A 27,773-nucleotide genomic window follows, 5' to 3' on the forward strand; every position below is an offset into this window, starting at 1 on the left:
ACAACCCTAGTTTCTGACCTTGATCTTCCTATTGCCTTGCGGAAAGGTAAACGTAGTTGCACAATTCATCCCATTTCTAATTATGTTTCTGTTACTCACCTTTTTGCTTCCCATCACCAGTTTATTTTTTTATTGTTTCTATTTCTGTTCCTATGGATGTCCAGGAAGCCCTTGCTTCTCCAGGGTGGCGCCATGCAATGGAAGAAGAACTCTCTGCCTTAACTCATAATCATACGTGAGATCTCACCACACTTCCTCCTGGTAAGCAGGTTGTCGGTTGTAAGTGGGTATACACTGTTAAGTATTTCCCTGATGGTAGTGTAGAGTGTTTAAAAGCGAGACTGGTCGCCAAAGGGTATTCCCAAACATATGGTATTGACTACATGGAGACCTTATCTCCTGTTGCTAAAATTGGTTCAGTCCTTGTTGTGATATCTCTAGCTGCTATGCATGATTGACCTCTCTTTTAGCTTGACATCAAGAGTGTTTTTTTACATGGTGATCTCCTTGAGGAAATCTATATGGAGCAACCATTGGGGTTTGTTGCTCAGGGGGAGGATAGTAAGGTGTGCAGACTAAAGAAGTCCATTTATGGATATAAACAGTCTCCTCGTGCATGGTTTGGTAGATTCAGTGTAGTGATAAAGAAATTTGGTATGAAACAGTGTCAGGTTGATCACTCAGTTTTCAGTCATAATTCGCATGTTGGGAAGATCTTATTGGTAGTATATGTAGATGATATTGTAATTTTCGACAATGATAGATTGGGAATTGATAGGTTGACGACCTTCCTGTAGGAGTACTTTCAAACAAAGGACCTTGGTAAATTAAAATACTTCTTGTGGATAGAAGTAGTAAGGTCTAAGCATGGTATTAATTTGTGTAAGAGGAAATATGTTCTTGATTTGTTGGAGGAGATAGGATTGTTAGGTGCCAAACCAGCTGGAACACCTATGGAACCAAATACCAAGTTGAGCAATGATTTAGGTGAAGAGTTTGAAGATCCTAGAAGGTATAGACGGTTGGTGGGTAAGCTAAACTACCTAACCATTACTTGGCCAGATATTTCATTTGCAGTTAGTGTGGTGAGTTAGCTTATGCAGAAACCTCGAGTTCCACATTGGGATGCAGTTCTAAGGATTGTAAGGTATTTGAAGGGAGCTCTTGGTTGTGGATTAATATATAAGAGTGGAGGAAAAATGTGAAATAGAGGGATCGACCGCTGCTGATTGGGCTAGTTCTGTATTTGACAGAAGATCCACTATAGGTTATTGTACTTTCCTTAGGGGTAGTCTGGTGACATGGAAAAGTAAGAAACAAACAATTGTGGCAAGAAACAGTGCAGAAGCTGAATATAGAGCCATGACACATACCACTTGTGAATTAGTATGGTTGAGAAATCTTCTACAAGAGATGGGATATTCGATTGACACTCCAATGAAGCTTTATTTGACAACCAAGCTACAATCCACATCTCTTCTAATCCAGTGTTTCATGAGAGAACAAAGCATATAGAAGTTGACTGTCACTTTGTGAGAGAGAAGGTGCTTAGTGGAGTGATAGATACTGCATATGTTAACATAGGGAGTCAATGGGCAGACTTGTTCACCAAAGGGTTGAGTCAGGGAAGAGTGACTACATATGTAACAAGCTGGGACTATATGATATATACTCACCAGCTTGAGGGGGAGTGTATAGTCGACTATATTGGGGTAATTTAGTTTTTCTATTTATGTTTAAAGCTGATGTGTAATGTTTATGTTATGTGATGTGTCCCATACTTAAGTAGGGAAATAATAGTCTTTTGTTTATTGGATAGAAACATATAAATATAACCTAGCCGACTAGAGAGATAGATTAAGCTCTCTAGTTCGAACCAGATTTCTCTTCTCTTTTCTTCTTCTTCTTCTATTCTCTCTAGTATCCCTTCTAGTATCCCTAGTCGACTAGAGAGATAGATTAAGCTCTCTATGTCTGGTTTCTCTCTTCTTAGTAAGTCTTTAATTGCCCTTATCTTTCTTTCACTTCCCAATCCTCTCACATTCCAACTGATGATTTTCATTGAACACTTCTTTCAAAAAACTCTTCCCAAAAGACTCCACCTTATAGCAGAATCTTTCTTCTTTCCCCTCTCCCACTAAATTCAATATCACCCTCAATATCTAAAATTAATTCTCCACTTCTGATCTCTTTTTCTTTTTCCTTTTATTATTACCCCTAGTCTTCCTAGATAATGCATTAGCTTCAGCCACCTCTCACCCCAAATTGGAACTTCTGTACTAGTCCTTCTCTTGAGAAATTACTGCTCTCTCCATTTGATCTAATTCCTCCTCTTTATACTCCTCCAACAATGCGCAGATCCTCTCCCATATTCTCTCTAATTCCTCCTCCTGTCTCTCTCTAGGTGCCACTTCTCCCTCTCTCAGTTCACTCTCAGAGTTGCCATTCTCTCTTCTCTTCCCTCCAACTGGAACCTCCGCTCGGGATGCTGGAGTATCTGTTTCAAGCATAGAAGGTACATTAGTAACCAAAACCGAATGGATAGTCATACCTTTGTTGTTGGGGATCGATGGGACATCATTCAAGGGAGGGGGACTCGCATAAGGAGGTAGGCCTAAATCTGTTCCCTGTGATTGAGCTTGCCTTAGAGAGTTTACAGTAGGATTCATACCCTGTCAGCTTTAACAGTTAAACTATTCTTCCCGTGCTGCCTTTGTTTTGGTGTTACATTACAGATCAAAGTGTTAGCATTTTCCCTACCGACCTCAAATCCTGTTTTTCCTGAGATATTGGATTGACTTCCCTTGCGAGTGCAGGCAGCACCTTCCTCAACTATTTGTGAATCATCTTCTTCCTTGTTTTCCTTAAAGAGTACATCTGTGCCCAAACTATCTTCATAAAAAATATTCCTCGAGCTGCTCAGGTTGATGCTCCCTAAGCTTACTGTGTCGTCTGAATCAGTATCACTGGAATCTTCCTCCTCAGAGCGATCATACTGCTTCTGCTCCTCTAATTAACTTTGCTTGAAACTCCTCGGGTTGGGTTTTTTCCGGCAACATCCTGTTTAATCTCTCTGATGCAACCCAATGTAATGAGTTTCCAGGATGGGCGAAGTTCGATCTTCGTGGTTTTCGGGCCGTTGTGCTCAACGAAGAAGAAGATAGATAGTGCTTACAATCTATCGACGCCACCCCCTGGTCACGTTACTTTTTAAAATTGTCTTGGGTCCCTTTGATGGGCTGGTAAGGTTCGGCCCATAATTTGTTTTATCATATTGTTACCCCTGTCCCAGCTTAGATAAGGCCCACAATGGTTGGCCCACTATGAGTTTTGTCCCTTCTATTAGTTGGCCCAATTTTTAGAACCTGGGGCCCACCTATTTGAGAAGGCTACCTGGCCTGATTGGGTAGAGATTCCCTATTTATTTTTAAAGGACCCAACGTTTCAGCTCCCCTACTCTCTTTTGACTTCAGCTCAAAGGATTTTACTGCCCCCTTCTCACCTTTTCTCAGTCGAACAGGTGTGTTTAAGGAAGAAGCTTTAATGCCATTTTTACAGCTAGTGCATATGATCTGTTAGATACCCAGCTAATGCCTTGTTGATCACATTTATGACTTCTCATCTTCGGCAAACCTTTTGAATTTCCAAAAGCTTGCTTGCCCTTTTTTGTGTAACTGTATCTTCCTTGCAGGTTTACCAACCCCTTGCTGCCACGTAAGGTTTCTTCTTCAACCTTACCATCTTCCTCCCTTCGAGCTTCCCTCCACATTTCAGCTTCAATGGAGGAAGTCAACCAGACTGCCATGAAAGCTCCTTCAATTCTCAGGTTCACTTTCCTGGGAATCTCCTCAGGCTTGACTCCATTTAGTAAGATTGCTGCAGACCTGAGATCTCCCCAAAAAACACCAGCCAGTCTTGCTCCACACAGTTCTGCGATAGCTTCTGCTACTTCTTCCTTCCAAAGATGGAAAGGTAGACCAACCACGCGCACTTCTACTCCATCCATTACTGAGAGTTCTTTTGAGTTTGATGAAGGAGACCACCTGAATATTTTCACCAACCCAGTTTATCTTGCAAATACACAGCCTCAACTTCTGGTTTGTTATCCAGAGGATCAAGCAAATCTTTGCACCCATCAAAAGGCATTAATACAAATGTGGTTGTCATCGTCAGCTGTTTTGTCACCAAATCAGCAATCTCCTCCCAACTTCTACCTGGTTTGTCTACTTCAACAATCAGTTTATTGGACCACTCTCCTTTTTTTGCCGAGATCAATAATGCCGCTCTATTCCCATCTTGCACGAAGGTAGGGGCCATTTGGTTGAGGGTTCAAGGTTCACTACTGTCTTCGAGAGATCCTCTTTTACCTTGTTTTCCAAACTTTTTTCCTTTTTCATTTTCATTCTAGACATAAAGTCTCTCAGAGCCTTGACTATTTCATTCCACCCTTGGCTCTTTCTTCCTTCTGGGAAACAGACCATTTGCTTCCTAGCATTGTCATAATGCTCTGAAAGTGTTATGAAGAATCCTTTATGATTTTTCCTGCATTCCACCACAAACCCCCTTCCCACCTCTGTTAGGAATTCTTTCCAGCATCTGTCCTTTCTTTTTGCACTCGCTGCAACTACAAAATCTATGAACCACGCTACCACATTCAGTCCTACCAACAGCACCGTAGCCAGCTTAGCTTCCTTGATTTTCAAGCTAATCTGCCCTCTGATTCTTAGTTCTTCCAACAGAAAGTTCTTCGCCTCCACCTTGAAATACTTTGTCCATCAATTGGCCTCCACAAAGTTATTCTCCTCCATCTTCAATCTACTATGGTAGTAGTGATATTTTCTGCATTTGTACATCTCCTTCCTTTCCACATTTTTTTTTTCAGGGATGGATATCAACGTTTCCATACAATAGATGGGTCTTGCAATCTTAAATCTCCTCACCTCGCTGACTGCCGCCTTGAGGTTCGGAACTAGCAAAAAATTGGGACCCATTCCCATCTCCATCATCTAAAATCAGCCCATCTTTCTTCACACCTTTTCTCTTGTACACCTTCTTGAAGTTTTTGGTGGGCCCTGCCCCCACCAGACCGAGTTTCAGCTGAGAGAAAACTTTGGTAACATGAATGAGTTGGGAATTTCTGGAACAACGAGGTTTCTTGGCAACCTCGGTATCTGGGCTACCGATTTCCTTGTAGCCATAATCTCTGCCTCATCCAAGTTCTTCCTGACTACCTTTCTTCTTCAACCTAGGTCCACCCCTAACCTTCCAATCATCACTTATTCAAGAACAAGAAGGTCAGCATTTGATCTCCCTAATTGGTTACTGTCCTTGCAAAACACATTATCTAACAACCTCCTTCTTTTTCACCACTCTTCCCTCCTCCCCATCTTTAATCCCCTTTGCAGCTTCCTCCTCCTCCCTCAAAACAACTCCCAAGTTCTCACAAATTTCCCCTATGGCCTTACCAGACTGCTCACTAGACTTGCAGGTGCCTTCTTGTATAGATACGTCTTCAAACCCCTTGACTTCCTCTGCTTTGGAGGCCACCACCAAGTCTTCCACCAAGCGACCACTGCAAACCAAAGCACAACTAGCATTCAAATCATTTTGTGAAGCCTCCTCATCACAAGTCCTCTAAACCTATGAACTTTTTTATTTTAATCTCCACCATTTTTATTTGAAATTACAGACGTTAATTAATGAGAGCACCTAATGTGGTCAGCCATGGGACAATATGAGTAATCTACACATAGTAAAACCTCGAATTTGGCTAAGTAATTTCAGTGCTTCTCTATTCAATTTACTGAGTTACTATATTTTTATGGATCTAGGGTCTATATTTTGTTAAGGTTGTTTCCTTTATGGATTTAACAAAAGTAGGTGCAAGTGGAGCCCCTTGCACATAATAAAACCTCTGATCTGATATAATCTTTTATTCAGGACTATGCTTTCTCTTGCTTCTCTAGTGCTGCATTTGGTTTTCTAATCTGATGCTCTGTATACATCTTCTTAATGAACAAACTGCACTGAAGAACTCAAAGACTGGTGATCATATTTGTTAGTTGGTGATCTCTTTCTTTTTTGTGCAGAATGATCTGATTCATGGATGGGGTTTGGACATGAAACTTGGATATTGTGCTCAGGTGAGAGTTTTATTTTAGATTGGTTGGACTGCACAAATACACATTAAGACAAATATATAATTTCTATTGATGTACGTTGTGACTCAACTGGACTTTCTCACCAGTATTCTGCTGGTCTTTGTGGCAACTGAGTAATAGAGTGTTCACATTCTTGTCATTTTTCACTTTGAAAGTTAAATTCATGTTATTCTTCGATAGTCAGTTCTATATACTACCTAAATTTAGATTTGCATTGAAGTATGCTTGATGTTGGCTGTTCCATTTTTGTTTCAATGCTTCGTGGACCTCCAGATGTAAAAGAACTCTTATTATTGTGGTTATTTCATGTTCTTGGTTGCAATGTCACTAAATTTATTTGGTGCCAGTTTGGGACTCAAGGCAAGGTCACAAGGAGGGAGGGAGAAGTTTAATTAAATTCACAATAAAATGGAGAAGCTGAATGAAATAAATAAAATCATACTTTTGATGTTTCTTGTTCATTAGTCATACAAACAAAGTTCCCTGTGGCTTTGTTTTGCTGTTATCCTTATTTTGTTCTATATTTTAATTGTGTGCCTAATTCAGCTTTTGATAAACATTTTTGCTTCCTGACTTATTTCTTGATTTTCTTTTATTTTCTCTTCCTCCTTGCATCTTGGATGTGCGCTTTCTGCAACATTTGGAGAAGCTTAATTAAATTCACAATAAAATGGAGGAGGTGAATGAAAGAAAAAAAATCATACTTTAGAACTTCCTCATTCATTTGTCATACAAATGAAAGTTCCTCATGTTTTGTTGTGATGTAATTCTGCCTACTGTCTTATTTCTTTATTTGCTTTTATTTTCTCTTCCTCCTTGCATCTTTGGATGTGTGCTTTGTTTAACATTTGGATTCAGGATATGATATGCCTGATTCACATTATCGTTGAGATGCTGTAGGGTCATCACTGAAAGGAAAACCAGAAACCCGAAAGGAGAAGGCCTCACTGTACTTGCAAAACACATTATCTAACAACCTCCTTTCACCACTCTTCCCTCCTCCCCATATAACGCTGATAGTTTTCACTGAGGAATATGTTGATTACAATAATGTTTCATGTGGGTATCCATGAAAGTGAAATATTAGGAAATATGTCTACATTTAAACTATGGTATATCATGTCAAATCCAGTGTTCCAGAAAAGAACAAAACATATTTAAGTCACTTTTCACTTATGAAAGATAAAGTTGTTCATGAATAGGGTTGATTTAATTTAGAACAAACTTGGGTTATATATATACTTGAGCTTGAGGTTGAGTGTTCAAAATGCTGTATTATGCAATATATATCGGTTGGTCTGTAAATCTACAAAACATTAATTCCATGGTCTTTGTGACTGTTTAATAGAGGGACGTGAATGGTAACTAATCAATAATACTTTATTATCTTGTTTCTTTCTCTTAGTCTTTTAACCTTATCTCTTTGTTCTTCGTTCTTTTTCTAGTTGGTAACAAAATAACATTGTTTTAATATTTAATGTGTAAGGTGTGGTGTAAAAGAAAGGAGGAAGAGATATCGGCAAAGAGAGTTATTTTGCAATGATTTAAGAAAAACCAAGAAGAAAAGAAACATTTAATGTGTAACTAGCTCCTTCAACTTGGTATCAGAATCTGCTCTTCTTATCCCCTTGAACTCCTTATGTGCCGATGCCAAATCCATTATAAAAGAGTTGATTTCCATATTTTGTATAAAGAATTTGATGTTCCTCCAAAACGTCTTTGGCTCCTCTCCTTCTAGATATCCTGTGCAGTTGCAAAGCTCCATAAAGCACCTTTTGATTCAAAAGACATTTATAGCCTGATCTCAACCCAGAAAACTGAAAAGATAGAGAGAAGAGAAGAGAGAAGAGAAGAGAAGTTCAAAGGGCCCAAAAGTAGCTTGGTGGCCTCCTTTTTATTATTTATAGTGGGACAAGTCAAAACAATAAAAAGAGGATAGAAAGACATGTATACCCCTGCAATGTAACATAAAGAGAAAACAAGAAATAACAACAATCTACTAACACCAATCTAACAATACTCCCCCTCAAGTTGGGTTGTGTATGTCAATCATGCCCAATTTGTCATATAACTCATTGTGCCGCAAGTAGTGGAGTTCCTTAGTAAGAACATCTACAAGTTGATCCTTGGTGTTGACATGAGAAGTGCACACTTCACCTTTCTCAATTTTCTCTTATAAAATGCTTGTCTACTTCTATATGCTTTGTTCTGTCATGGAGGGCAGGATTAGACCCTTTACCTAAACCACTTTAGCAACCCCATGTGCCATATAGCCTTGTATTCGGTTTCAACACTCGACCTTGCTACTATGCTTTGCTTCTAGTCTACCATGTCACTAAATTTCCATCCACAAAGGTACAATACTCACTGGTGGACTTCTTGTCATCCACTACACTTGCCCAATGAACATTTGTATACACCACTTTTAGATGACCTTAAACAACAACCCAATTCTCAAGTACTTTTTCAAGTATCTAACAACCCTCTCAACAATTTCCATGTGTGGCACTTTAGGTGGATGCATGAATTGGCTCAAAACTTTGAAAGCGTAGGCAATATCAAGAAGAAGAAGAAGAAGAAGAAGAATCAAACATAGTAGGCTAAACCCTACAATTCAACTATAATATGGATTAGGGGTTTAATTTAGTACAAGGACTAAACTGCCCCCACTTAAGTATGAGATAGGAAGTCTAATTAGAACTGCCACATAAGCACATTGTTAGACAGTTATGCTCTTAGCTCCAATCAGATTGATGTATCTTTTGACATTTATTTTAAATGAATAAAGTACATAATTGATTCATGTCATTGTGGTGTATTTCTGTGTAATACCCTTAAATTGGATACTTATGAGACTCGTGTTAGTTTAGAATCTTCACAACCGTTGGATAGATTTGGAGAGATTTATCCTGCCAAGGCTGACACTGATGTGCCACCAAGTTGGTTGGGGTGGCTTGTCTCAGTTGCCAGGGTGAGACCTGAGGTACATGCAGTGTGGTTTTTCTTGAAACCCTGAATTGGACCAAATTCTAGTATTGCCTTAGACTTTGGAGATAAATGGGAAAAACTGGAATGTTACACCTAACCCTTAGATTCGATTATGGTACTGCACTAGGTGTTAGATTGGGCTGTCTTTGATATGCCAATCAGCGAGATCCGTAGAAGGGGTCAAAACCTGGGTATGTTGGGACAGTCCGAGAATTCACTTGAGTGGGTGATCATAGTGACAGGATCAGCCCCTTTGTCGGACAAAGTGAATAATCGGGGAATGCGTTCTCTTTGATGGAAACTTAAACTGCCAGCAATGGATTTCTAATATGTTTGAAATTTGGTTTTGCAAAATATATTTATATATTATGATTTCAAAATGTTTGCAAAAGGTTTTAATTCCTGGGGTCCATGTGAGTAGAGAGTGTAGTGTTGTACCTTGCAGCCGAGAGAGAGATCCTCTCTTGTCGGGTAGTGTTTGATCATTATGGGCTGAGAGGTTAAGTTTAAGACCATTGAGGGTAATACCTAATGGGCTAATCTTGCGTCTGCCCACAGTTTTTGGGTTTTCATAAGGTGGCTGGATCCAAGAACCATTTAGTGTAAATGTTGGGCCCATTAAGAGCCCATGGTGATGGACTCAGGGGTTCACTATCTCCTATAGTGAATTCGGCCAGGCCTTGTAACAAAGAGAATCAACTGGGCAACAAGTTAAAGAGTAAGTGAATACATAAGCTTAATGAGCCTAAGGCCCAATTCGAACTGGGCTTAAGTTAGTTAATTAAAAGGGGGTGAGTTCAGTTTTGAACTGATTAGGATTAGCTGAAGGATAAGATAAGTCTTATCCATTTAAGAGTCCAGATCCAAATATAAGATTTGGATTAGGAAACTCTCTCCTAATTAGATTAGGAGGCTGATCCAGAGAAGGCTATAAATAGGGGGCGCATTCTTCAGATTAAACACACAACAACAAAGTGCAAAATTCTTCCCAGTTATTGCCGCCACTACCTAGTTCGATCTCCACTTGTGGATCTGATCAATAAGTGTTTTTGATATTGTTTCTTGGTAGAAGAAACAATCTGAAGTCGTGCTCACCAGCCCTTATCCAATTCTTGTTGAAGAATTCAAGTTCTTGTTGGAGAACCATCCTACTGATCCTGCTTCACTATACTTTGTGTCATCTTCAGTGGAGACGGGTTTTGGTCTTCTCTTTGGGCGTAAACACCTGTGTTGGGAGTTACTGTTACTTCGTATCAGGTATTTCCATCACTTTCTATTGGTTTTAGATCTGGTCCGGTTTTGGATTTAAGAATAAATGTTGAAAATGTGGTTTTCTAAATTAGGGAATATGATTCCCGGGTGGGAGAGAAATTTTTGAAATTTCGCCCAACCTTCTTGTAGGGTTCGACCATCCATATGATGAATCTCCCATCCTTTCACACATAATATAAACTGATTAAAAAAGACTAATCTACCCCTCATTCGGATTACTCTAACACTCCTTCAAGCTGGAGAATATATCCCTCATTTGGCTAACTCTAGCACTCCCCCTTAAGCTGGAGAATATATGTCATATAATCCCAACTTGTTACATATATAGTTCACTTTCCCTGAGTTTAAACATTTTGTAGACAGATCTGCCCACTGATCACCTGAGCCCACATGTTCTATGCTTATCTCTCCAATAAGGACCTTTTCCCTCACAAAGTGGCAATCAATCTTTATGTGCTTTGTTCTCTCATGAAAAACAGGACTAAATGAGATGTGAATTGCAGTTTATTATCACAGTACAATCTCATAGGTTTGTCCATTGTGAATCCAATTTCTTGTAGGAGGTTTCTTAGCCATACTAATTCACATGTAGTGTGTGCCATGGCTCTATATTCAGCTTCAACACTATTTGCCACAACAGTCTGCTTCTTACTCTTCTATGTCACTAGATTGCCTCAAAGGAATGTGTAATAACCTGTAGTAGATCTTCTATCCGACACAGAGCCTGCCCAATATGCATCTGTATACCCAACTACCTCAAGTCTTCCTCCTGGTTTGTACAATTACCCACGGCTTGGAGCTCCCTTTAGGCACCTTACAACTCTAAGAATTGCCTCCCATTGAGGTATCCGGGGATTCTACATAAATTGGCTCACCACGTTGACTGCAAAGGAGATGTCTGGTCTTGTGATAGTTAGATAGTTCAGCTTTTCCACTAACCGTCTGTATCTTCTAGGATCATCAAATATTTCACCTGTATCACTACTCAACTTAGCATTTGGTTCCATGGGAGTTTCGACCGGTTTCGCACCTAACAATCATGTTTCTTCCAGCAGATCAAGAACATATTTTCTTTGGCATAGATTTACACCTTGTTTTGATCTGGCAACTTCTATACCGAAGAAGTACTTCAACTTCCCAAGATCTTTTGTTTTAAAATGTTCTTGCAGGAAGACCTTTAGTTTATCAATCCCCAATTTGTCACTGTCAGTTATGACAATGTCATCCACATAGACTACTAAAATCTTCCTGGCTTGTGAATCATAGCTGAACACTGAGTGGTCAACCTGACATTGTTTCATCCCAAAATTCTTCACTTCACTAAACTTCTCAAACCAAGCACGAGGAGATTGTTTCAACCCATAAATTGCCTTTTTCAATCTACACACCTTACTATCCTCCCCCTGAGCAACAAACCCAGGCAGTTGCTCCATATATACCTCCTCCATGAGGTCACCATGAAGGAAGGCGTTTTTAATGTCGTTGAAACAAGGGCCAACCATACATAACTGTTAGGAAAATTAAGACACAAACTGAGCTAATCTTTTCCACTAGAGAGGTCTCCATATAGTCTACCCCATATAGTTGAGAATAACCTTTAGCAACAAGTCGGGCCTTCAAATGCTCCAGACTACCATTCGACAAGCATTTAACAGTATACACCCATTTACAACCCACAACATACTTACCTGGAGGAAGAGTAGTGAGTTCCCACGTATGAGTATGCTGAAGAGCTAAGAGCTCCTCCTCCATTGCTTGACGTCATCTGGGTGAAGTAAGGGCCTCTTGGACATCCTTAGGTATAGAGATAGATGACAAGAGAGAAACAAACCAGCAATGTGAAGTGGAAAGGTGAGGGACCGAAACAAAATTGGAAATGGGATGGAGGGTACAACTATGTTTACCTTTTCGTAAAGCAATGGGAAGATCAAGCTCTGAAGGTTCTGGGACAGGGGCAACAACAGGATCCTCAGATGAGGTAGAAGTCGGAGGAGGTGCTGGTGTCTGTCGATGAGTATACACGTGCTGGATTGGTGGTTGTTCAGTAGTAATCTGCACTGGCCCAATTGGAACACCCGGAACGGGATCACAAACTAGAAGAGGGAGAGGAAGCAAAGGTGGAGATAACGAAACTTTAGGTCCAGAGAAGAATGGAATAGACTCAAAAAACGTGACATCAGGGCAGACATAGAATTTCCGAGTAATGGGATTGTAACACTTATAACCTTTCTGGGTCCGAGAGTAGCCAAAAAAGATACGCTTAATAGAGCGTGCGTCTAGCTTGTTCTAACCCAGGACTCATATTGTGAAAAAAGCACATAGACAAAGACCTGGGGTGTTAATGGAAAGGAAGACAAGGCAGGGAACAAAATAGAAATGGGAGACTAACCATGAAGGATGAAGGACGGCATCCGATTAATAAGGAAACAAGTAGTAAGCACAACTGTCACAAGTGACTCCTTCACTGCGCCATCAAGCACCTATTGTTGTGCCATCAAAGTGCCTACAGCGTGCCTTCATGGTGTCATCATGTGTGTCATGGATGGGCTATGCATGTATCTTGTAAGGGGGGACCACCATTGGCGTTATCGTAATTACTTAGTTTGATTTTCTATTCTTTTGATGTTTTCTTGTCACTCCCCTAAAAGCTTAACGTACTCTTTGAGGGGAGGTAGGTAGTCGAGTGAGTCATAAGCATGTAAAGGTTAAGCACAAGATCCCTTTGACACTGAACTGTGTGCTTGTGCTTACCACTGATTAATGCAATGCAAGTTGCCTTTTGTATAATTTGTGTGCCTTGTTGCCTTTTGTGTGTTGTTGCTTGCATTTGTAGGCCTTCTTGACCCCATCAAGCGCCGCACGGGGCCTCGTCGATTAGCCCCGTGACACAACGTCACTCCAAAAATGTTTAGGAACACTCATATGATGAAGAATAGATCGAACAATTTCAAGGAAATGACAGTTCTTTCGTTCAGCCATCCCATTTTGCCGAGGGGTGGATGCACATGAAGTTTGATGAATGATGCCATATTGTTCTAAATACCGTTGAAAAGAAGTGAGGAAGTATTCACGACCATTATCTGAACTAAGAACTTTGATTGGAACACCAAATTGCGTACGTATTTCAGCATGAAGTTTTTGAAAAATGGAAAATAATTCACTCATTTCTTTCAATAATTAAATCCATATCATCTTTGAACAATCATCAATAAAAGTAACAAAATACTTGTAACCATTATAAGACTATTTTAATCGGACCACCCCAAACATCTGAATGAACTAAAGCAAATGGACTCAACATACAACTATCAACTCTAGGACTGAAGGAAACCCGATGGTGTTTCCCATATTGACACAACTCACACTGTAAAGACGACAAATGACTCAAATATGGAACTAGTATCTTGAGTGCCTTGAGGGATGGATGTTTCAGTCAACAATGCCATTGTAGAAGAGTGAGGGAAGTCTGAAATGCAACTGATGATCCACCACCATCAAGATAATACAATCCATCGGCTTCATGCCCCCCACCAATTTTCTTCCTAGTCTTGAGATCCTGAAAAACACAAAACGAAGGGAAGAATGTAATAGAGCAATTAAGGGCCTTAGTTAATTTACTAACTGACATAAGATGGAATGGAAATTTAGGTACATATAGAACAAATGATACAGAAAGAGAAGCTGTGCCAACATTACCAACACCACAGATGGGAGAAGAGGAACCGTTGTTAAGGGTAACAGCATAGTTGTCAAGGTGATGCCTAGGTGGGAGCCTAAGCGACAAGGCGCCCTTGGAGGCTTGCCTCGCCCAGTCGCCTAGTAGTTTTGTGCACTGGGTTATAAAATACTTTTATATTTTTAATTTTTTGACATTATAATTATAAAATAGACATTATTAAACTAGAATATTCATTTTGTGTTTATATTACTAATTTCTTTTTATTATTTTCTTATTTTCTTAGGGTTTAATCAATGCAACATTGCTAATTGCTGTATTGAATCCATGGTTCACAGTATTGATACACCTCAGTGTATTGGCTAAGGTGTATCGGTACTTATAACAATACTCCCCCTATTTTTTTTTTATTTCTTTGGTTTTCAATTTCATTTTTAAATATATATTATTTAAAAAATGGGCCCCCCAAAACACCTGTAAATAGGTATTGGGACCCCAAAGATACAATACAATACACCCGATATGGGGTGTATCGTATCGAAATTTTGATCCTTGATTGAACCCTCAAAAATTTCAAAACCTAAACGTATAAGCAAAGGAAGAACTTAAAATTTTGTCTAATCAACACATTTTCTTCTTCTTATTCTTCCACATTTTCTTTTCTTCTTTTCTATAACAAAAGTAGGGGTTCAGCCCCTATATTTTTTGAATTTTCTTTACTTTGTTCTTTTTCTTCTCATAAAATGTTGATTTTCTAGACTTGAACATGAAACTTATACATTTCTTATGAAAATTATGAATAATTATTAATTAAAGATGGTTATGGAACCTAGGGAACTACCCTAGGATATATGGTTTTACTTAAAAAAAAATTCATTGCCTAGGCGACTAGGCGACTCGGCACCCCCTATCGCCTAGCCTCGCTTTGGCACCTTGAAAACTATGGGTAACAATTTGAGATGTGGAAGTTTCAGAGAGGGAAGAGAACACACTTGGAGTCCTGGTCATGTGATCAGAGGCTCTAGATTCAATAATCCAGGGAGAGGGTTTAGATGCTAGACAAGCAATATCTAAGTGAGAAAGGGCGGCAGTAGTATGTTGTGAGGTAGCCCGGAGGAAGCTCTCATACTCATTGCGCGGTACACTCATCATCTCCTTCCCAGAAACAAATGTAGATGTGGAAGGTGTGAGATCTGGTTGTTGGTTATCACTAACATCAACCCGATCAGCAACTGCATGATTTGCCCATGTAAAAGGTGGGCCATGGATATCATAACAAAAATGAACCGAATGTCCTTCCTTGCCACAATGGGTACACTTCCTAGTAGAGGTACCTTTTCCTTTACCACGGCCTCCCCCTGAGTCACGACCACCACCACGACCAAATATGGAACCACCATGACCTCCTCGAGATCCATGTCCTCCCCCTCTATTACCATGTCCACCTCCTCTGGCTGCCACAAATCCTGATTTGTCAGATGGTGTGGTACTCTCTATAGAACCCAAGGAGATTCTGCGGAGCCTTGCAAATACTTCCTCAAGGGTAGGAAGAATAGAGCTTTCCAAAATTTGGGCTCGAACTGGTTCGTACTCTGATTTCAGCCCCACTAAGAACCCAGTGACATCCAGTTGCTCCCTTTGTTGTTGCTGAACCTTAACATCCGGAGTTAGGGGATGATAGACATTTGGTTCATTTATGAGGTTTTTCATGTTGGCATAGTACTCTTGTAGGGTTTTATTCCTTTGTTGTAGATCAAAATACTCCTGATGGAGCTGATATACCCTTGTAGTATTATCCTGCCCAGAATAAAGCTTCTTGGCATGTTCCCATATGTCCTTAGCTGTATCTAAGAACATAAAGTTGGCACTTATTTTGGGTTCCATACTATTCCATAACCATGCCATGATTTGGGCATCTTCCTGTTCCTAGTCATCAAACCCTGAAGAGTCAGCTGATAGTTTATCTTCCTTCACATGCTTCACTTTCCTCTTTGCCTTGAGAAAAACTTCCACTGACTTGGCCCATGGCACATAGTTCTCACCATTAAGTTTAATTGAAGTCATCTGCACACCCAGATAGTCAGAGGGAATCACCACACTAGGTTTTTGATCACTACAACCATCTCCAGTTGCTGCCATGATGCCCTCTCAATGCTACTTCTAATCTAAATCCCCAGTCACCACCTAAGTACTGCTGTCAGGAGTTTGATGTTCCAGACACTACAGCAGTCCCCAAACACAGATGATAGGTTCACAACCAGTCACAATCAATCAGTCCCCAAACACATGATAGGTACACAAACTTTTGTTCTTGTTCACACTACTACTGATTTCACAGAACCATAAATCACAATGACAATAATTCAGCAATTCGCTAACCACATACAAGCCCTCTTGAAGCTTCTCAATAGAGGTTGAGCATCACAAGCACCACCACACAACCATAGCTGTCACACATGGTACAGATCTGTCTGACCTTTTCAGAGGGCACTACAAGTCCAAAAAAACACCAACTACTACCACTGCAGTAGTAGTTGTGACCAATCAAGCACCGCCACACAATCATTCGATTCAGGTCACTTGTGACCAACAAAGGCTTCAAAACAAACTACAGACCCACACAAAAGGGTCAAACACCATTCGGCCATTGTAAACACAGCCTATTCTTAGACTTTTTTTTTCATGAACCAAGGCTGCAAACAACCTAGTTCTCTAGGTTCTGATCAGTCCGAGCAGAATTTGAAGGCTTTCAACCGAGAAATACCAACAACACAAAAAAAAGGTAACCAACCTCTGATGGAGAGCTTCAGTCGACCATCCACTTACTTCTGTAGTTATTTTTCTTGAAAGACAATCAAGTTCTGAGTAGAGGAAGAAGGACCGAAGTGTTCTCAGACCTAGGTCGAATTTGTGTTCTCCATTTTCAGCCCAGAAAGAAGAAAAAAAATGAAGTCACGATTAGAGAGGAGATTTAGAGAACAACGTTCTATTCTGATACCATGTTTGTTCAGTAGCTACAGCAGTTCGAACCAGGAGAAGAGCAGAAGAGGAAGAATTCAGTACATAATAGGCTAAACCCTACCATTTAACCATAATATGGATTAGGGGTTTAATTTAGTACAAAGACTAAACTCCCCCCACTTAAGTATGGGCCAGGAAGTCTAATTAGAACTACCACATAAGCACATAAATTAAACTGATTGGAAAAGACTAATCTACCCCTCATTCAGCTAACTCTAACATCCTGTAAGAGTTCTGGGATGTATTTCCTTTTGAGAAACAAAGACACCTTTTTGTGAGTGAGCAACCTCGATTCCAAGGAAATACTGTAGGGGTCCTAAATACTTCACTTTAAATTGGGCAGCCAAAAACTCCTTCAACTTTTGTATCTTAGAAATCCAATTTCGTATAACTATGATGTCATCCACATAAACTATCAACATTGCCACATTCTCTTGACACCTCTTGATCAAGAGAGTGATTCACACTGCTTGAACCCTACCCACTAAATTGCCATATGAAACCTACTAAACTAGGCTCTAGGAGATTGTTTCAACCCATACAAGGACTTCTTTAACTTACACACCTCATCTTCATTCCCTTTAGCACAAAAACTTGATGATTAGATCATATACACTTCCTCTAGATCCCCATTCAAGAATGCATTTTTGATATCAAGTTGGTGCAACTCTCAATCAAAGTTAGTAGCCAATGAAAGGATCCGATGGGAATTCATCTTTACTACCGGGGCAAATTCTCAACACAATTAATATTGTATACTTGAGTGTACCTTTCGCCACCAACTTTGCCTTATACCTTACTATTCTTCCATCCACCTTGCGCATCATTGAAAACACCCATTTACACCCAATTGGATCTTTCCCTTCCAGAAGGTCCAACTCCTAAGTGTTATTTTTATGTTGGGCATTTATCTCCTCCTTTCATAGCATCTTTCCATTAAGGAAATGAAAAAGCCTTTGCAACATTTTTGGGTAATGGGGATATTGTCAACAGTAGACAAAAAAGGCACGATAAGAGGGAGAAAGATGCTCATAAGATATATAGTGGGTAATGGAGTGTTTAATGGTGCATGATCTAATAGCCTTTTTGTGAGCAATAGGAATGTCAAGGTTATCCACCCGTTCAAAAACAGAATTAGGAATGGATGAATCAATTGGGACAAGAGTACTTGGTTGAGATGGACTTTACCTCCTGGTGTTTGGGAGCTCTACATCCTTAGAACATTGCTGATCTCTACAACACTTATGTAAGAAGACACAAAAAGGTGCAAGATCCAGATTAGAAGGTGGACCTAATGAACTTGCTTCTCCTCCACACCACTCTCCCCCTAAGGAGAAGCAAGGAAGAAGGGTTCGGACTCAAAGAAAGAGACATCCATAGAAGTGAAGTACTTCTAGGTGATTGGATCAAAGCAATGGTAACCTTTCTGAGTGGAGGGTGTCCCAAGGAAGATTCACGGAATGAACTTAGGGTCTAGCTTGCCATGAGAAGGAGACAAATGATGAACAAAGGACTAGCACCCAAAAACCCTCATAAGTATGGAGAACAAGGGAGACTATGGGAACAGGAGATGATGAGGGGCCTTGTAATTCAATGATCTAGAGGGCATACGGTTGATTACATACACAACAGTAAGCACAACATCCATCCAAAAACACTTTGGTATATTCATTTGCAACATCATTCCATGAGTCACTTCAAGAAGATGCCTATTTTTCCTTTCTGCAACACTGTTTTGTTGTGGTAGTGTTTTAGCACATGAACTACGGTGAATAGAACCATGGGATGCAAAGATTTCATTTAGGTCACCATGGAAGTATTCTTTGGCATTATTTGACTGAAATATTTGCACTTATACATGAAATTGAGTGAACCATCTGCTAAAAGTCCTTCACTATTTTAGGAACTCCATCTCTAGTGTGCGTAGGAAATATCCAAGTGTAGCGAGAATAGTCATCACTCAAACTTATAAAATATTTGTAATCACCCTCAAATGTTACAATGGTAGGTCCCCAAATAATAAAATACACAATATGAAAATTTCTATTTCTTTAGGCTGAGTTTGGAAGGAGTACAAACACAAATATGTAGAGTGCAAAGTCTTATATTCTATATTATTTTGTATGTATTTACGCTGTACATATTTGCTTTGTACTCTTTCCGAACTGAGTCTTAAGGAAAAGATGTTCTACATTGTTTGCTTAGCTGATGTGTTTGGCATTGGAAATCAGACATTGAACAAGACTTGAATAGAAACAGAAACAAAAACTCCAGTAACGCGAAGGACATATAACCCGGGCGATTATGCCACACAAAACTTGACTCTTATTTGATTGACTAAATTGGCTACTTGACTCCAATGTTGATGCCATAAAACCAGCTTTATTCTACTGTCCACCATGTTTCCTCTACCAATCGTCTTTCCGGAGGTTAGGTCCTGAAAAGCACAATAATGCAGGAAGAAACTTACCACACTTAAATAAAAAAGGATTATCAGACGGCTGGAACTCCAAGAAACAAGGTGAAGGACCACCTACAGCAACTATGCTACCTCAGAAAACTCCGATCACCCTCACCACACATACTACATGTAGTGATAGAGAACCTCCTCTACTTAAGAAGGGATCAGACAACCCCTTGACAGTACATACACAATGGCATAAGCGCCCTCCCCCCTAAAAGAAAAGCAAACTGTCACAGCATCTAACTATCACCAAAAAACTCTTCTTGGTATTACGACCAAGGGATAAGAATAAAAGGGAGGGGCAATAAGATTCTAATCAGTCCGATCAAGCTGTTCTTCCATTCACAGTTTAAGAAACAAGACTTCTGGGTGCTGGAAAAGAAAATGTCTGCAATCTGAGTGCTGCTATCTCCCACAATTATGCTCCGTTACCATGATCTCAACCCAGAAAACTGAAAAGATAGAGAAGAGGAGAAGAGAAGAGAGAAGAGAAGAAAGAGAAGTTCGAAGGGACAAAAAGAATAGCTTGGTGGCCTCCTTTTTATTATTTATAGTGGAACAAGTCAAAACAATAAAAAGAGGATAAAAAGACGTACCTCTGCAACATAACATAAAGAAAAAAAAAACAATAAAAAGACTAACAGCAATCTAACAACATGGCCAATGCCATAATAGAAGCTACACTTGTGCTGTGATCCTCCAATTCTTCTCTAAATAAGACAGAAGTTCCATCTTTTTTACTTTGCATGAAAGGAAGATGTGGTTTATACTTTCCTTTTCCTTTATGCAAAGGACACACCTTCCAGCATGATCTTCATGGCTTTGAGTTTATCTTGTAAGAGGATCTTCAAGGCTACCAATTGCACAAAACCTTCCATCCTTGGAGGCATAGACTGCTTTATTTTGCATGATGACGATTCTGAAAATGAAAAGAAGAATAGATGTATTATGTGAGATTTTGAGAACAATTTATTTTGTTGGATATAAAAGTGATATGGCTTAGCTGTAAATGAATGTCTAACCTAATTTTGGATTCAAAATATTTTATGATTTATATTTGAATTATTTCTAATTAAGTAGGATATTTGTTGCACTAATTGATCTAAGCATGGAGTTTCAGGGGGATCCTACCAAGACAGTTGGAGTGATTGACAGTGAATATATTGTTCACCGTGGAATACCAACCTTGGGAGGCGCATCTGCCACTAAGGTTTGAATACTACCACTAGCATTATCTTTTGTTCTTTTTCTGTATTGCTTTTTTATTTTTTAAGGATGGGGAAGGATGGTGTGATCAGACCTGAAACTGAAACAAACAAGTAAAATCCAGCAAAAAAGTCTAGAAAATATTCAGGATTAAGAAAGAAGAAGAGAAGACGTGGAGAAGAAGAGGAGAAGTAGGGCTGAAAGCAGAAGAGATTGAACAGAGCCACTCACCTCTAACTGCTTCCCTCTTTTATTAATGATATGATAATCTGTAAAGTTACAGTTATGCCCCTACTAAAGTAAATAAAGAGAAAACTAAAAGAAGAGAAAAATAACCCTTCTGACTCATCTAACTTCAAACACTCCCCTTTAAGTTGGAGACTTGGAATGTATATGTCATAAAGCTCCAACTTGTCACATATATGATCTATTCAAGCCCTGCTTAAACCTTTGGTGAAGAGATCGGCCAACTGATATTTTGACGTAACATATGTGGTAATAATTTCTCCACTTGTGACCTCCTTATTCAGATGCTCAACACTACACTTTTTTAGTCTTAACTATTGTACCACATTACTAAACTAATGAAACCAGACTTGTGGTGACTGTTTCAGTTTGTAAATTGCCTTTTTTAACTTGCATATCTTTCCTACCTTCCCTTCAGCAACATACGCAGGAGGTATGATTAAACTCAAAGAGCATGAAATTCCTCATTCACCGCCTTCTTCCATTTCAAGGAGAAAAGGGCTTCCTGGAGAGACCTAGGAACAGAAACAGAAGAGACAATAGACACAAAATTGCGATAGGAAAGAGATAAATGAGCAACGGAGACATAACATGAAATAGGATGGTCAGTACAAGAATATTTACCTTTTGCAATACATAAATCTAAGTCGGATGGATCTGCCAACGATGAAACTGATGGTTGCACAGTAGAGGCCGGAGCTTGTAGGAAGCATTAGTCCACATACTCCCTTCATGTACACTCTGTGAATTGGTGGCTGTGTAGGTGCCTCAACAGTAGGAGTTGATAGGGGTAGTAGGAATAGGAATATGAAGTAAAGGAGATAGAGACTCAACGACAAAGAAGAAAGGAACATTTTCAAAGAAGGAAATGTCTAGAACAACAAAGAATTGATAGAGAGTGGAACAATGGAATTTATAACCTTTCTGGGTTTGAGAATATCCCAAAAAGACACACTTGAGAGCACAAAAATCAAGCTTATTCAACCCAGGGCCAAGTCTATGAACAAAGAAAATACAGCCAGAAACACGAGGAGGAAGAAGAAATAAAGACATGGAAGGAAAGAGGAGACAAAAAGGAGATTCGCCATTAAGGATAGAAGAGGCTTTTATTAAATATTATATATTTTTTGGGAGTGCTTAAAAATAAGTGCTTATTCGAATAAGCACTTATTTTGGGCTAGGACCACACCAATAAGCACTTATTTATGTTTGGGAAATAAGCCCAAATAAGTGCTTATTCCTCAGAATAAGTTTTTATTTGAGAAGCTTAAATTATGGGCTTATTTTTAAGTGCTTATTTCCTTTCTGGCCTGCCATGTCATTTTGAAAATACTTCTACTACCCCTGTTTGAAATAAGTGCTTTTTCACCAAATGCTCATGAATGCTTATTAGAATAATCACTTATTTTTCAAATAAACACTACCAAACTCTGCCGTAAACCCATTATATGATTTTAATCCCAAACATTGGAATGAACAAGAACAAAAGGACCTGGCACTCTTTTATTTTCTTTTGGAACGAAAGACACTCAACCATGCTTGCTAAGTTGACACAAATGGCCCAATTGACAGTGCCACCACCATCTAGATAGTGCAATCCTCTAGCCTCATTCTTGCCACCAATCATCTTCCCTATCTTGAGATCCTAAAATACAATGGAAAGAGAAGAATGAAATAGAGAAATTAAGAGTTTTAGTAAGTTTACTAAAAGACAAGAGGCTAAGAGGAAATTTAGGCAAAAAGTTAATTCAGAATTAGGAGACATTTCCTTTAGTAGACATAGGAGAGTTAGTACCATCAGATAAGCTGCTAAAGTAAAGTTTAGGAAGAGGAGGGAGGGGATAAAGAAACAAAATAATTTGGAGACCTAGTTATATGGTCTAAGGCTCCAGAATCTATAACCCAAGACCTAGAATTAGATGCAAGACAAGTTATACCTGATTTTACAAGGGTAGCGAGGAAGAAGATAGACGAAGTTTTTCATACTCCTAATGTGTGATAGAAGTCATCTCCTCCTTCCTAGAAACTAAGGTGATAGAACTCATCACCAACTATACAATAAAGAAGTCATCTCCTCCTTCCTAGAAACTAAGGTGATAGAACTCATCACCAACTATACCATAGTTTCCTCCAACTGAAACATGATTGGCTCGTGTACATGGTGGGCCATGCAAGTTGTAATAAAAGCTCACGGTATATCCTTCATGCCCACGATGAGTACATTCACATACTGTACCATGTTTTCCAATGCCTTGTCCTCTAATAGACCTGCTTCCCTACGACCTCCACATCCACCGCCATGACCACTTTTACCATGCATACAACGTCTACCTCCCCTGGTTGCAACTAAAGCAGAGTTCTCAGAAATTGGAGACCTATCAGTCTTTGGATTAGAAATTCTTCTTACTATAGAAAAGACTTCTGACAATGTAGGGATCTCGCTACTACCCAGGATTTGTGCATGGACTGATTTATACTCTGTTCTTAGTTATGAAAGAAACTGGACAATATCTAACTGATCCCTCTATCGTTGCTGTACCTTATATCATTAGACAGCGGTTCATAGGAATTCAACTCATCATCAGACTCTTGAGACTGCATAATACTTTTCCATAGTTTTATCACCTTGTTGGAGCTGAAAATATTCCTGATGAAGTTGATAAATCCTTGTAACATTATCTTGTCACTCCAAAGTATGGCTGTTTAGCATGGCCCCATATTTCCTTTGCATTTATAGGAACATCAGATTTACACTAATATAAGGTTCCATGCTATTCCAAAGACATATCATAATTTGTGCATTTTCTTGCACCAGACTCAGGTTCTCATTACTCTTCAAAAAAAAAAAAAAAGATCACTATATCCAACAGAACCTGAATCTGGTTTTTCATCCTAATGCATTTCAATTTTCCTCTAGCAGTTGGATTCACCTCTACATATTTTGCCCAGGGAATGTTGTTTGCACCATTGAGTTTTGCATACGTCAACTGGACAACCTTGACGTCACCACACTAGACTTGGTCTCACAACCCATAGATGTCAAAACTCATATACAGAATGTAGATACACTATTTCAGCAACCTTCACCAAAAAACTCACCCCAAGATAATAAAAACCACCAAACAACAATTTTCACTAGTCTGAAAGCAACAAAAACTATAGCCAGAACTTGGGAAAACACCAAACAACTTTCCTAACTGCTAGCCAACTTCAAGAACATAGATTGGGCAAATAAACACTTGTGTCACCACACTGTTTTCACACATCACACAATAGAAAACCCATGGAGAAGAAACTAGCCTGTACCATCCAAAACCAGCCCCTCTTTGAATCGCCAATTAGAGGGAATCTAGAAAACCACCAACAACTCGACAAAACTGCAACCTGAGGCATGGAAGTGTCTTTTTTCTAGTGGTCGATCTGTCCTTTTTAGTCCTCTTTCCTTTCTCCAATGTCGAGAGAGAATTATTTGTAGACAGAGGGCTGTATGGCATCTGGAACAGACTGGATCGATCCTTTTGACTCTGAAATCATGTGATCGGACGTGAAACAAATAAGTCCAGCAAAAAACTCTAGAAGATATTCAGGATTAAGAGAGAGAAGAGAAGATGTGAAGAAGAAGAGAAGGAGAACTAGGGCTGAAAGCAAAATAGATCGAACAGAACCATCGACCTCTAAATGCTGCCCACTTTTATTAATGATATAAAGCTGTAAAATTACAGTTGTGCCACTACTTAAGTAATAAAGAGAAAACTAAAAGAAGAAAGACAAAAATAACCCTGCTGACACTAACATAAAACAGAATATATACCTTCTAACAGAGGGAAAGTATAATCTCCATTCATATAAGATATTGGCTTGATTTATTCTAGCATGTTGCTATTTATAATGTAATCTGTATATGTGAATTACCAGGGCCAATTTATGTAACTGTTATTGTTGTATTACTTGCATTCTCTAAGTGTGATGCCTAGATGGTGCTATCTTCCTCCATTACACTTCTCCCATTAGATTCACTCTATTCTTTTTTCTGCATTTACCTTGGATTACCTTATGGAAAAGAAAGGTTATAATACCTGAAAATGGATTACATTGTTTTATATTGTATCATGTAAGTTGTAACCAAGGAATTCACTATTATTTAAGGGAAAGTTAATAGGAACTTTATTGAGTTATCTCAATCATACTATTTCTCCCTCAGCTATTCTAGTTCCTATTTATGGTCAGGTAATTTGGATGTCTCGCTAAATACTCCACTTCCACTTTTGTTTCCCCTTCGTTTCATGTTTGGTCTTTCATGAAAATATTCTAAGATGAGGCATTTGTGGCATTTCAAAAAACTATGGATGTTTGTCACATATCCATTGGTGGGCCCGCCTATCTAGGTATTAGGGAGAGAATAAATAGTTGTTAGTTGACATCTTTACACACAAGTATTTACTCGAGTCAGTTAGAGTCCATGTAAGTCCACGTAATGCATTCACATCGAGTTTTGTGGGGTCCATGTTGGTAGTTACGTAGAGATTGGTTGCATTGAGTGGTATACGTGGGTGGCTTATGGTGGAGATCAAGTCTCTTTGAGTTGGTTATAGTTCAAGAATCTATTTAAGTTGTAATTCTCCTCTTAATTAAATTATTATGAGAATTATCCCTTGTTAATTGAGAGTTATCTCATGGAGTTCTTTGTCTCCCCAAAGTAGGCGGAATTTACATTACATCCCATTTTAGAATGTAATAGATGGTATCAGAGCCAGTCATGAATCTCGGTTTTGAATGCCGGCTTTCACAATTGAAAGGAAATATTCGATCGTTGGCCATCGGCCAAGAGTGGATGATGGAAAAGACTTTTGCAGATGTTCGAATCCCTCATGGCTCATTTTGCTAAACTCAAAGTGTCTTACTCTTCTCAAAGAGTAAGTGCACCACTAACAAAGGACCCCAATAGCAGGTAGAGACAAGGTTCAAAGTATCGGCACAATATGCCCAATACGGGGCGTATCATATCGTATCTTTGAACCCCGATACACCTGTTTACATGTGTTTTTTCAAAACCCTTTTTATATTAAATAATATATAATTATACTTAAATCTGAAATTTAAATCTAGGATGTATTTTCTTTAAGAAATGAAGATCCCCTTTTTCAAACGGGCCCCTTCAATTCCAAGAAAATACTTCAAGGGACGTACATCCTTCACCTCAAACTGAGTGGCTAGGAACTCCCTTAGTCTCTGAATTTCCACCTTCTAGTCGCTTGTGATAACTATGTCATCAACATACACTATCAAGGCTGCAATTTTTTCCTCCTTTTTTCACAAATAATGTATGATCAATCTGACATTGTTTATAACCAATCTGCTATATAGCTAGATGAAACTTGTTGAACCAAGCTCTCGATGATTGTTTTAGTCCGTACAAGGACTTCTTTAACCTACACCTTTTTTTTGGTCTTGAGCATAGAAAGCACGAGGTCGCACCATGTACATCTCTTCTTCAAGATCACCATTCAGGAAGACATTTTTAATATCTAACTGGTGGAGATCCCAATCAAGGTTAGCAGCAAGAGAAAAAAGAACTCTAGTGGAGTTCATCTTAGCAACAGGAGCAAATGTCTCTGCATAGTTTACTCCATACACCTGAGTAAACCCTTTTGCCACCAACCGAACTTTGTACCTTTCTACTATACCATCAGCCCTATTCTTTATTGCAAAAACCCACTTGCACTCTATTGGTTCCTTTCCCACAAGAAGATCCACTAATTCCCATGTACCATTTTTATGTAATGCATCTATCTCTTCTTTCATTGCATTTGTCCATTCAAGTACTAAAAGAGCTTCTACCACATTTTTGGGGATAAGGACACTATCAATGGAAGAGAGAAAAGCATGAAAGGAGGATGAGATGTTATCATATAAGATAAAGTGGGAGATAGGATGTTTGGTGGTACATGACCTAACTCCCTTCCTTTGTGCAATAGGGATGTTGAGGTCATTGGCAGAAGAAGAATCAATAGCAATAGGATCAGGAATGTCAACAAGAATAATAGTACCTAGTGGGACGGGATCTGTCCCCAATAAATCTGATGATGTTGGCGGTACAGTTTCAAGTTGCTCACGAACCTAGCTGGCCCTTGTGACGATGGATAAGACATGGAACGGAGGAGGGTCAAGTAGAGGAGGTAACACTTGAAATTGTTTCTCCTTCACCTTATTCTCTCCCTGAGGAGAAACTGGAAAGAAAGGATCATTCTCAAAGAAAGACATCCATAGAAACATAGTATTACCGAGAAACAGGATCGGAACAACGGTAACCCTTTTGAGAAGAAGGATAGCCCAAGAAGACACAAGGGAGAGCACGAGGGTCAAGCTTACCACAAGTAGGAGACAATTTTTAAACAAAACGACGACAACCAAACACATGAAGGGAATAGAAAAAAGGGGGCCAAGCTTACCCCATTTTTTTTAATAATAAAAAGCATGCTAAAAGCTTCCCAAAAAACCAAAATGTGAAAAAAAAAACTAAAACAAAGTAAAGTTTCGGCCGTTTCTAAGTACCGATACGATACGATCGAAACTCATATCGTATCGATACTTCGAACCTTACATCCAACCAAAAACATTTTGGAACACTCATATGAATGAGTAACCCACGAGCCACTTCAAGTAGATGGCGGTTTTTTCTTTTTGCAACACCATTTTGTTGAGGAGTTTCGGCACAAGAATTTCGACACACCATTTTGAG

At 39.2% G+C, this 27,773-nt stretch overlaps 1 protein-coding gene across 8 annotated transcripts in view; it reads left to right on the forward strand.

Moving 5' to 3' along the window:
• The window catches only part of LOC148860676 (uncharacterized), a 77,564-nt gene that overhangs the window by 46,026 nt on the left and 3,765 nt on the right, over positions 1 to 27,773 (forward strand). For all 8 annotated transcript variants that reach the window (XM_088983468.1, XM_088983469.1, XM_088983474.1 and 5 more), the window contains 2 exons: positions 6,090 to 6,143; positions 20,703 to 20,792. In XM_088983468.1, coding sequence (XP_088839594.1) covers positions 6,090 to 6,143; positions 20,703 to 20,792 — 144 coding nt within the window. The remainder of the gene's footprint in view (positions 1 to 6,089; positions 6,144 to 20,702; positions 20,793 to 27,773) is intronic.

Source organism: Nelumbo lutea, chromosome 4, assembly GCF_056320005.1.
Source record: "Nelumbo lutea isolate HS-2025 chromosome 4, American lotus-T2T, whole genome shotgun sequence".
Taxonomy (NCBI): Eukaryota; Viridiplantae; Streptophyta; class Magnoliopsida; order Proteales; family Nelumbonaceae; genus Nelumbo; species Nelumbo lutea.